The 13,241-nt window shown below is 33.4% G+C and overlaps 1 protein-coding gene across 1 annotated transcript in view; it reads right to left on the reverse strand.

Annotated features, from left to right (window-relative positions):
* The window catches only part of LOC102852821 (leptin receptor-like), a 72,239-nt gene extending 60,503 nt beyond the window's left edge, over positions 1-11,736 (reverse strand). The window contains exons 1-4 of the mRNA XM_006879840.1: positions 11,697-11,736; positions 8,064-8,387; positions 6,122-6,245; positions 2,164-2,372 (exon numbers count right to left, since the gene is read on the reverse strand). Coding sequence (XP_006879902.1) covers positions 2,164-2,372; positions 6,122-6,245; positions 8,064-8,387; positions 11,697-11,736 — 697 coding nt within the window. The remainder of the gene's footprint in view (positions 1-2,163; positions 2,373-6,121; positions 6,246-8,063; positions 8,388-11,696) is intronic.
* Between the last annotated feature and the right edge of the window lie 1,505 nt (positions 11,737-13,241).

Genomic DNA, 13,241 nt, shown 5'->3' on the forward strand with positions numbered 1-13,241 from the left:
TAAAATTTAATTTAAAAAAATTTTTTAAAAAGAAATTTAACAAGGATGCAGAAGATCTAAATTATACATTCAGCTAACTGGACCTTGTGTTTGTATCAGGGTACTGAACCCAACTAAAAGTCCATTCACTTGATTCTCAAGTGCACATGACGCATTTTTCAGAACTGATTACATATTAGGGCACAAAGAAAGTCTCAACAAATTAAAAAACATTGAAACTATGCAAAATATCTTCTCAGACCACAATGCCATAAAACTAGAAATTAACCACAAGAGGATAAAGCTTATAAAACCACCAATATGAAAATTAAATAACACCATGCTAAGGCAGTCCTCAGGGGCCAGTTAGTATGTAGCAATAGACAAACACATGAAAAATGAAGAAAGAAGCAAAGTTAAGGATCTAACTCAACACCTTCATCAACTAGAAAAATAAACAACAATCTAACACCACAGCTTCCAGAAGAAAGGAAATGATAAGAACAAGAGCTGAAATCAACAAGATAGAAAGTAGAAAAACAATTAAAACTATCAACAAAAACAGGAGCTGGTTTTTGGAAAAGTTCAACAAAATTAACAAACTAGCAGCAAACTTAACAAAAGAAAAAAGAAAGACATTAGTAACTATTAATTAATGATAAAGGTGATATCAGAACAGATGCAGAGGAAAAGAAAACTATAAGAATATTAAGAAAAGCTATATTTTGATAAATTTGAAAACTTAGAGGAAATGGACAAATTTCTTGAAACTCATGCCCTATCCAGAGTGACACAGTCAGATGTAGAACACTTAAACAGATCCATCACGAAAGGAGAAATTGACCAGGTCATAAAAAGTCTCCCTGATAAAAAAAGTCCTTTTCCATAAGGTTTCAGGATGATTTCTACCAAACATTCTGAGAATATCTACCATCAATTCTCCTTAAAGTATCTAAAAAAATATATATAGAAAAAAGGAACACTCCCAGAGACATTCTACGAAGCAAGCATAACCCTAAAACCGAAACCATGCAAAGATATTACCAAAAAAGAAAAATATCTATTCAATGATATATTCAAGTTGATCAAAAAAAATTTTGTGAATATCTGTACTAGGGAGAGGTATTAGAAGCATTAGCTGTTGTTTAATTTTTCTAATGCTCATGTTTATAAATCATTTCTTTTTCTCCTATTGCTTTTCTCTGTCCATTATTGTCCCTGCAGGAACTTTACTCATTTGTCATTGTTTCTCAACCTCCTAAAAGCAGATATATGCACAATGTTTATTGTTGCTTTGCTCACAGTAGCAAAGAGTTGGAACAAACCCAAGTACCCATCAACAAATGAATGGGTAAAGAAGCTCTGGTATATTCACACAATCGAATACTATGGTGCAATGAAAAACAAGGAACTCATGAAATATTATACAAAATGGGTGACCCAGGAGGAAATTATGTTGAGTGAAATATCTCCATCACAAAACGATAAATGCTGCATAATGCCACTATTATAAAAGAGGACATAGGGATTGGGGAGAAACTGAGAAAGGGGATAAATGATGTATTGAATGGGATTTAAACAGATGAGGGATAGAATTGTTTAAAAGGGATATATGATTAGGTATTATTGTCATGACAGTAGTCCAGAATGAAGGCTGCACAGCAGTGGAGTGAACTTGGGTAGAGGGATTGTATAACATTGAAAGAATTTTACATTTACTTTTCAAAGAGAAGAGCGAATTGGGAGGAGGGACAGGCAGAGAGAAAAGTACAACAATGAATAAATGGAAATCCAAAGTCTCTGTAAAATTCATTAAAACTAATTAAAAAAAGAATGCTTGAAATACAAAAGACTCTAACAAACAGCTATTGAAGGAATATATTCAAATTATGTTATTGATTTTTTCTTAAATATATAGACAGTATAATCTTATCCATTAAACAGACTCAAGATTTTAAAAAATTAAACTGCTTTCAAAACATAAAATTGTTTCTATTATTGTTGCAGAGATATCTATGCTACTGTTAAAGTGCTGTAGAAGCTATTCATAATACTTCTTAGGACTAAAGTTATCCTCATACTTGATTGGTCAAATTAAGTAAGTTAACATAAATGTTTCTAAACAGTTTTTAACCTGTTTGTGTCGTTATTGTTTATATCTATTATTTTGAATGCAGAACTTACTAATATTTATGGGCTGAACTGAAATTGGAGGTGACTGAAAAATTACTCCACCAGCTGTGATTTCCAAATGCATAAGATACGTAGAGTTGAGGTTGGATGCTGACACAGGTATATGACATTCACAACATTGATGAGTACTGCAGGTGCACTGAACAGTTGTAAAACTACTTTTTTGTAGGAGTAGAGATAAATCTTCTATCACCTCCGATCTATAGTAGAAAAATAAGAGCAAAGAGTTAACAAACATTTGTAATTTTTTAATAGGTTTAAAAAGAACTCCATATACATTGTGTTTCATGTTATCCTTCATTCACACTGTTTCATATAATCATTCTGATTAATTTTACTCTGTAAAATTAATCAACATTGAACTATGTCCACCAATGCCCTGTCTTTCCAGATCCCTGCTGGATCTTTCCCATTTCTTTTACCCATCCCACTCTCTATCTATCGGATTGTACAACCTTATGATTTCTGCCCCACCCATCTTCACCTCTCTGCTCCTATTCTCCCAACCTTGGATCCTCATAGACATTTTATTAGTTATCTATTTCTAAAGTAATGATTTTTATATGGTACTTGACTTTATGTGACAGAGTTTGTGCACTCAGCATAATCCTCTCCAGTCCCTCCCAAGTTACGGAGTAACTCAAAACCTACTACACAACTTTAATAACCAAAACAGTATGATACTAGTACAACAACAGGCATATAGACCAATGGAACAGAATAGAGAACCTAGATATTAATCCAATTATTTATGGCCAACTGATATTTGTCAAGGTAACAAAACCTATCACATAGGGAAATGGCAGCCTCTTCACCAAATGGTGTGGGCAAAACTGGGCTGCTACATGCAGCAAGCTGAAGCAGGATTCATACCTCTATCCCTGTGCAAAAATAAAATCAACTTGGATAAGAGACCTAGGGGTAAATCTCAAAACCATACAGATTATAAAAGGTTAAGTAGGAGCAACTTAAAAGGTTTAATCCATAGTATAAAAATGCTGGAAAATAAAGCCAGAAATAAACAACCAGAAAAGATAAAAATGATGAATGGGAGCGTCTAAAGATTAAATCCCTGTGTTCATCAAGACCTTTTCCTGTCAGGATGAAAAGAAAACCTACTGACTAGAAAAAACATTTAGCAATTCCATCTCAGATAAGGGTCTTATAACAAAAGTTTACAGCCTACTACTTCTGGGCCTCCAGAAAAAAGGAAAAAAAAAGACCAATAACAAAACTACAAAATAGGCAAAAGACATGGAAAGACCTTTCAGAGAGGAAGACATCCAGATGGCCAATAGACACATGAAAAAATGCTCAAAATCACTGAAAATAAAAGAGATGGAAATCAAATCACAATGAGATACCATCTCATCCCTGTAGCAGTGTCAAAGTTTAACAATAGAGCAAGCAATAAATGTTGGAGAGGATGGAGAGAGCTAAGAACACTCACACATTGTTGGTGGGATTGTAAACTAGTAAAACCACTCTGGAAGGCAGTTAGGCATTTCCTCAAAAAGCTGAACATAAACATTCCATATGACCCTAGTATTCCACTGCTTGGAATACACCTCAAGAAAATTAGGACTGAAATACAAACAGAGATATGTACACCAATATTCATAGCAGCATTATTCACTATCCCAAGAACAGGGATGTCCAAATGTCAAACCACAATTGAATAAACTGAGAAACTGTGGTATAGTCACACAAGGACACACTGCACAGCTGAGGAGGAATGATACAAGAAATTATTACATAATTTGTCCTGTCTTTCTTATAGTGGTATACTCATGTACAAGTTCAAATTTAAGCTGAAGAAAAGGGAAATGTATCTATAAGAACCAAAATTCAATCTTGAATCTATCTAAATGGAATTTTTAAAACAATTTTAAGACCACATTAGATTTACTGAACATTAAAGGCCAAAAACATACACATGGGATGAAATCAAGGACATCATTTACGAAGAAAGCAACATGTCATTGGAAAGACAGGAATGAAAATATCAAAATGTATGGCAGAAGAAGACTCTGAAAATTGCACTAGAACGGATAGAGGCCAAAACAATGGAAAGAAATGCAGAAGCAACACAGATGAACAGATGAATACAGGAGAAGAAAAAAGGAACAGAAATGCAGCATTAGAAGGCAAGACAAAGTACTGTAATGAATTGTGCAAAGAGCTGGAGTTAGAAAACCAAAATGGAAGAACTCGCTCACATTACTCAACGAGAAAAACAATCAAAGACTGTTGTTGTTTTTCTTGTTATTGATGATGATGATTGCCATTGAATGGAGCACAACTCATAGCAATACTAAGAACAAAAGACCTGAATGAAGCTTTTCTATAATTATTATTGTTTTCAAAGTTCACAGTTTCCTGAGCCACTCCTGCTTCCAAAGCTGTCTTAAACTGGGAGCTCCACTAAACACTGTCCACCATAAGTGACCGTTATGGCATTGAACACCCCAATGGCACAACGTTCAGGATCACAGCAACCGCAGGTTACCTCAGTATAGCAAACTGACAGAAGAGTGATGTAACACTTAAAAGAATGTTCTTCCAAAATATAATAACAATGGACTTTTAAATACAATTGCTCTCCATCAGGTCTTGTTGACTCTACACAATAGACTTACATAAAAATCCACCAATATTATATGCTGCTGTTGTTGTTAGCTGCCTGTTGTTGAGTTGCCTGGGACATCCCTATTTACAGCAGCTCTGAACCCTTCCCTGTCCTGAGCCAGTCTATTTCTGACACACCATGCCTCACTGTCCCAGTTACTGTATCAATCCATATAATCCGGATCTTCCTCTCTTGCCCTGTCCCTCCACCCTTCTGAGCATGATGTCTTGTCTCTGCTGACCACGTGCCCAAAGTATGTGAGACGGAATTTCAAAAACCTAGCCTCCAAGGAGAGATTTGGTTTTACCCTCTCCAAGATAGACAGATTTGTTTTCTTGGTAGTCCATGGTATGTTCAAGACTCTTCTCCAGCACCACAACCCAAAGGCATCGATTCTTCTTCTGTCATCCTTATTCACTGTCCAATTCTCTGAAGCATAAGGAGTAATTGGGAAGAGCACGGCCTGAATTTGGTGCACCTTTGTCTCTGGGAGCACCTCAAAGGCAGAAATCACAATTCTCACTCTTCATAGGAGTTTCTAGCACACTATACCTCACATAATGTATCTCAACTGTAGAATTAAAGAAGTCAAGTCTCATTCTCCAGAAACAACAAGAACAAATGAAAAATCATTTCATAGCATGAAAATGTATATAGAAAAGGTATGAATAATGACGAAATTATTAGAAAAACTGAATGACATATTAAAATCACAACCAGACCACTTGCCTTGGAGTCGATTCTGATTCATGATGCCCCATGTGTTTCAGAGAACTGTACCTTACAGCATTTTCAAGGCTATGGCCTTTTAGAAGCAAACCATCAGACTTATCTTTCAATGCAACTCTACATGAGGTAGAACCACCAACCTTCCAGGTAGTAGAACACTTAACCATATATATCACTCAGGGACTCTAATAAATGATGTATTAGCTTTTTGAATTATAAATTTCTGTTATTTGAAATGTCCACCTGGAAAATGTGTGGTAAATAAATCAAATTAAAAAGTTTTCTTTTCTACTCAATTGTCTAGAGTCCCTTTATTGAAGTCCCATTTCAAAACAAAAGCACATCCATGTCTGGAATATTCTGCTACCTGAATTAATAGGTGGAGGTAAGAAAGAATCTAATGGAGGACAATATTAATACAAAATTAATCTACAAACTGCTCCCTAGAGATGTACATAGAAATAAAAGAAAATGTAGGGATGGGAAACGATTTATAACTCAATTTTGCATGTGTAAGTTCTGGAATTTCAAAATGAAAACAAAGCAGCTTTGTATACTATATATAGTCAAATTAATTTATTATATACTTACAGAACATATAAAGCATGGATCTTAAGGTCATTAGTCTTGAAAGGATTCTGAAGTGATGACTCCATATAACAGATAAATAATTCCAAGTCCCTTTTCATCCAGTACTGTATGTTCCAGTTTGCACCTGAATTAAAAATAAGCTGCACTATATCTGAAAAACATTCTAAATAACTCAGTGAAAGGGAAGAGCTAAATTGAATTTACCAAAGTTCTAATACCATGTCCACTGGCCATTCTGATAGAAAGAGAACTGTCTCTAGCTGGTGGCATAAGTCCTTCCAACTCATTTATTCCCATATGCCCACAGTTTCTTTCTTTTCTAGTACAGTTTAAGAAAATATATTCTATCACTGGCTCATAAATTGGGTTAGGGTGGGTTTTTTTTATCTTGAATCACTTAAGTAGGACCAAAGACATCAAATTTCAGGCCATTCTCACTTTTGAAGGAAAAAAGAATGCTTATATGCCAAAGTACAAGCACTTTTGAAAGGACCTTTATGTGTCTGCTTTAGTAGCAAAGGCACAGTGATTCACATTTGAACTATGACACAGGTCTTAAAATCTTAGCACTATATGATGTTTTTATGTACTGTCCAGTCAGAACTAACCCATAGCTGACCCTATGGAGGGTTTTCAAAGATAGTTAGTTGCCAAGGAAGAGAAGGCCCATCCTTCTCCCACAGAGTGGTTGGTGGCATCCAACTGTCTGCCTTTGGGATTAGAGCACAGATTTCCAATAGGCCACCAGAGCTCCCATTTAATATGACAGATGTGAAATACAAAAGATGAAAGAGTTAAATTTCTTATTTCCTATTTCATTAAAAACTGAGATAAAATTTGACTGAAAATCAGAATTAATGATGCTGATGAGATATTGATGGTTTGTCATTCAAAACACAAGAAGAATAAAAACAGACTTAGTACCATATTAATGTCCTCTAAAGCAAACTGTACTTGGCAGAGTAATAAATTTAAATCCTCATAAACTTTCAATTAACTAAGCAATTTTAGATATAAAACATTAAATTCATTTAGAAATTTATCTAGTAGTCTTAATCTTTACTTGAAATTAAAACCTATTGCATCATGGTCACACATTCCCACTCCATCCTTCATAACTAAAGAAAAGATTAACATATCAAGGCCCAGAACAAGGGCCTCAACTTCTCAAGTTCATTCTTAGGATACCGAACAATTAATAAGTTGGAAAATTCTTTCATACTTTAAAATAATACTTTATTTATAGTCAAATTAAATAGCTGTAAGTTCAATAAGGGACACTGGATATTATAACTGCCAAGTGGTTTTGAAGTCTGAATTTATCCTATTCCTGTTTTATCCTTATTCCTTACTGCTTGCAGCTTACTGATATGTTTCTTTTTTTCTAATCAGTGATGCTCAACTTGAAGTGCTGTAGCCTTCCAGGGTAGGGAACACCCGAGAATATCTGGGATAAGATTTGATTGTCACAACTGGGAAAAATACTACCAGTACCCCATGGGTAGAAGCCAAAACTACTGTTAAATCATCCTAAAATATTCAGGACAGTTTCTCACAGCCAAGAATTATCAGGTCCAAAATGGCACTGCTGCTGAAGGTGATAAACCTCTATTAACCCTACTGAGCATGCTATACTTAGGGAGTCTTGTAAGTTTCTTTATATTCCTAAACTGACTGCCCTATTTAACTTCTCCAGTGCTACTGGATATGATTCTGTTTAGATTTCCAGATGTAACATTCCTGACTACACTAACTATGCACAGTATGCACTGTATTTTATAAAATTTTATTTGGGATATGATCAGATGATTGCCTCTACTTTTATTGTCAATACAAAGTGATGATATTTGTTAACAAACTATTCACATAATTTTTGAAAGATTACAACACTATTCTATAAGTTTGAATATAGTAACTAGTGCTTAGAATATTAAGTACTTACCAATTTGTTGAAAATTTAAAGAATTTACTCTTGAATGAAACATTTTCCCATCTGCATTTATAGAGCAGTTTTTATCTTGCTCACTCCAAAAACAGCAATGTGAAATTGTTTTGGGAGATAAATTAGAAAAGTAGGTAGCACTGGAATTAACATTGGCTTCAACAATTGGTTTGTCATTTCCATTTAAACTTGAAGTGTTCTTTGACATTCCTTCAGGAGACGAGGGTAAGTCATAGGTAGTGTTTGGAGCCATGCAAGACATCTTCAATCTCCAAGGAATACTCGGATATGACAAATTAAATGCAGTTATTGCATAAATGCACTCTGTTGAAATAATTTTTAAAATATGGAAAATAGTTAATTTTCAATAAAATTAGGAAATATCTGATCAAGTTAAATACAGTTATTACATAAATAGACCATTAACACATTAAAAGGACAAAAACAATCTTTTTGGTGAAGCTATAAATGGGAATTATATGAAAATTAATTCTGTTTTACTAAAAACAAAAATGAAACACTTCTAACTCATTTCTATGTAGTTAATTCCAATTTGTAGATGACCCACCAGGAGGTTTTCAGAAGTTATAAATCACATAAGCAGAAACTCCCATCTTTCAACCACTGACCAACTGGTGGATTCAAACATCCAGAGAGGCTCTAGCATCACAGCTCCCTGTGAACGATGGCACCAGAGCTTTCACATTGTACTTGGTAGTGACTGCTCTCTTTCTAAGTGTCCAAACGATGCCTAAAGCATAGCTCTGTGCTTCCACTTTACAAGGTGGTGTTATACTTGAAATAGTACATTTGTTTTATAGGAATAAATTAACTTTCTGATATCCCTTTCTACAAATTCTCACCTTATTTTCCCCATCAATTTCATATCTTATATTAACATCTTAATGACAATAAATTATAGTTAATGTGTTCCTTTTTAAAAACGGAATTATTTTTTATGAACAGGGGGTGAAAATATGGGAAAGATTCAATGTGAAAAGCAACGTATATTATCTTTGTAAATAAACCAATATAAAATAAAAATTTAAAAACAAATAAAAAACTGTAGCTATTCTAACTAAATTCCAGTATAAATGAAAAATACTAGTGTTAGCAATTACATAAGCAAATTTAAAGTCCTTCTTACTTCTTAAAGAATAATACTAAAATGAAAAGACTATTTTCTACTATTTTGTGTGAAATGCTATTGCATGTATTTTTAATGTTTTATTATTATTATTTTGGTAAAACATTGAAGAGCAAATTAGGTTTCCATTCAACAATTCAAACACATTTTGTTTTGTGACATTGATTGCCATCCCCACAATGTAACATCATTTGTCATTGTCTTCTTTCTATTTACCCTTCTTTCCTGCCCCTTCCTACTTTTTGAGCTTTGTTCATGGGCAAATGCTGCCCCTTAGGTCTTCTATGGTTGATTGATCTAAGGAGTTCAAAGCCCATGGTATTATAGTTCGCTTTATAAGCTTACCTACTGTTTGCTTGAAAGCTAATCTATGAGAGTAATTCAGTTTCTGGCCACAGTCTTAAAAATTCCACAGAGTTAAGATTTCTTTTTCAAAATTATTTCAGAAATATTTGCCTGTCAGTTTCAGTGTAGGTGGATGATCTTCTCAATCTACCCATGATCTTCTAGATACTAAAACATCACATAGGACTATCCTGAACTAACTCTCCAAAAATACAGTATACATAGAATAAAATTCTTATTGAAAATTTCTACTACTTATTAAAGAATATCATTATTAAAAAATTAATAATTATATAATCATGTGCACAGTCTTTAAAATTCAAGTTTATAAATATATTATGATGGTTAAATTATCTTAATTCTTTTTGACAAATGATTCTCCACTATATTTTTTACAAGTGACTTGAAGAATCCAAACCCTGAAAAATTAAGGTGCCATCAACTCAACTATGCCTCAAAGTCTATGAAAAACAGATCCACATAGTGTCCTTTTCTGTACCAACCACACAATCTCCACCTCATTCCATCTCATTGTTGCCATCATCGTGTCAATACATCTTGTTGAAGGTCTTCCTCTCTTTTGCTGACCCTCTGTTTCCCAGAATGGTTTTTTCCAAGGACCGGCCTTTCTTGACAACACATACTACAACACACACAAAGTATACCCTTCCTGATACCATGCCCAAAGTATATGAGATGAAGTTCCACCGTTCTTATCTCTAAGGAACACTCTAGTTGTACTTCTTTGTTTACAGGTTTGTTTATTCTTTTGACTACCCATGGTATATTCAGAGGCATCAATCTTCTTCAGTCTTCTTAATCCATAATCTAACTTTCTAAAGCACTAGAAGCAACTGAAAATACCATGTCTTGGATGAGGCACACCTTAGTCTTCTAACTGTCATCCTTCTTCTTTAGCACTTTAGAGATCCTTGACAGCCAATTTTTCCAGTGCAACTAAAATAGTTTTTGATTGTGGATCCAAGTAAGGTGAAATCCTTCATGTCTTCAACTTTTTGTACACCTATTATGATACTGTGTATTGAGCCCATTGTATTTTCAGGGTTTTATAATATTAAAGTATAATTTAAATTGATGATGATAGTCTTTGTGAACTGACCTAACTGCAATAAATGTTAAATAAAGAAAATTGAAAAGAGATGCCATATATTCTCATCTGGTAGGGCACAGAAAGTAAAGGAATGACAATAAATAATCTTTTCCAGAAATACAATTGAGACTATAAAATAGACAAAAGTATGTGGAAGAGATTTCATAATCTCTATAAAACTTTTACGTATATGTACACAACATAGATACTGTACTTCCGAAATTAACCTACTGTAATATTCAACCAAATACAAAAAAAAGAAAAATGAATTTTCAAGCAATATTGCTTATTAGAGAAAAAGAAATGTCTATAAAGATAATTTGGTCAACTATACCACTAATTTAAGATACAGTTACAAAACAAAAAACCTGTCATCAAGTAAGAACTAATGCATAGCTAAACCTCCAAAGATTTTTCAGACACTGAAAATCCCATAGGAGGAGATCTTTCATCTTTCTCCTGTGGAGCAGCTAAAGAACATTGTAATACAGCCATGAAACAAGTAAATTAATAAATACTAACAAAAATAGCTGTCATAGAAAAGTGAATGAATGGAAACAGGGAACCCAAGGAGAAAGATAAAGAAGCTTGTTACGTTGAGGGAATTGCAAACAAAGTCAGGAAACAAAATAAGTATATATTGTTACATGCTAAACTAATATAAAAACTTCCACCTAAAAGAATTTTTTAAAAGATGGCTACTTTGATAAATTGAAAGCTTTTAAGTGTAAAAAAAGCAAATTGCAGAACTATGTACGTGTGTTTGTCTAGTACAATAAATATTTCTTTAAAAGTATACATTATTGAGTTGGTTCAGGAAAGTGAGAAAAATTTATTTTCACACAGCTTCCTGAGGACTAGCAAAAGATCTTCAGGGTCACAATCATATATTTTTGTTGTTGTTGAGTTTCCATTAGATGAGAAAAATTCCAAAATGAAAATGAGAAATTCTCTTAACCAATAAAGGAAAGGGTATTTTTAAGGGTAAAATATCTACCTTCAATAGACATTAAAATGGCAAATAACTTACCACAAAGCAATACCACCAAACAGAATTTTTGACAATTCATCTTACTTCAAAGAAGTGGACCTGAAAAACAATAAGTTGAAAAGAATAACATGAGCAAAGAAAAGAAAAATTTTGCATATACATGACATACCTATGGAAAACATGAAAAAGACTAAATAACTCTTTCCGTTGTAATTCTCTGCATCTATATCAGAGAGATGACTCACATGAAAATGTAAGTTATTTATTCCTATAAAAATGATATCTTAAAGAACTAGACATAAACCATATAATAAAAATAATAATGTATATTCAATATTCTTTTATGGTATGCTCACAATATTTATTAAGTATATAACAGCCAAATTAACATCATATTCTTCATACTTTTCTTGCTCATTTTTAAATGTCTCCTATTTTCTAGAGGCATTATCTTTGCTGTAATACTATAAAGCTGAACATTATACTATAGGCAATAATTAGAGAGAGGGTCTGCTACGGGTTGGTAAACAACAACAACATAGTGTATATTCAATAAAGTGGAGAGCTTTTTCCAACGTGCTTTGAAATTCCTAGCTCATATACTGTTTAGGTTAATGTTCATGTTAGAGAGCAATCAGAGTAACCCAGTTTTAATCGGGTGGTTTAACAGATCCAAATTAGAATATTATCAACAAAATTCCTCATAAATTCTGTTCATTTTCAACATATCAGAAAAAAAGATTATTTGTACTACCATGCCATGGACAAGATTTGTAACATAAATTTAATATATTAAGTGTTTAGCTTTGTTAGGAAATACTAAAGGGTTCTGATGTTCCTTTTTGTGCTTTAGCTAAAATAAGAATGTGATTCACAACATGGAAGTAAACTTAGGTTAGAAGGTGTCAGGAGAGCAGAGACAGTCCATCCTCTCTCACTAAATAATCAGCAGAAGGACTGAAGGCATCACCTTTCTAAACCTCAAGTCCCTCATCTATAAATCAGATCATTTGGTGATCTCCGTAATCTTTTTCACAGGTGCCTCTGAATCTAATTATATGGTTGTTATTAGGGTGTCATTCTGTTGTTTATGACTGAGAGCAAGCCTATGAACAACAGATGTGAACCCTGTTGAATCCTATATTTTTATAGGGTTTTCAAAGTTCTATTATTTAAGAAGTGGATGTCCATCTTGTTTTCTAGTCTGTCTTAATCTCCGAGCTCTACCAAAATCTGTCCACGAACGGTAAGCTTTATGGCATTTGACACACCAGCGGCAAAGCTTTCAGTATCACAACAATTCCAAGTTATCTCAGTACAGCCAACTGACAGACAAGTGCTGGACTACTTAGAAAAATGTTATTTCCAAACACAATTAACACTTGATTATTAAAGAAATAAAAAGCAACCAAAATAGGTTATACTCGACTTTCTTTATTTTCTTGTTAGAATTTTTTGTTTGTTTGTTTTATTTAAATTTATTATTAATTTCAGTAAAAATTTACAGAGACTTTGGATAAATTAAATCAAAACAATCTAACCTCCAGAACCGAACTGCTTCACCAGACTCTATATTATTAATAT

This window comes from Elephantulus edwardii, unplaced genomic scaffold, assembly GCF_000299155.1.
Source record: "Elephantulus edwardii isolate Elephantulus edwardi_28Jun2011 unplaced genomic scaffold, EleEdw1.0 scaffold00005, whole genome shotgun sequence".
NCBI lineage: Eukaryota > Metazoa > Chordata > Mammalia > Macroscelidea > Macroscelididae > Elephantulus > Elephantulus edwardii.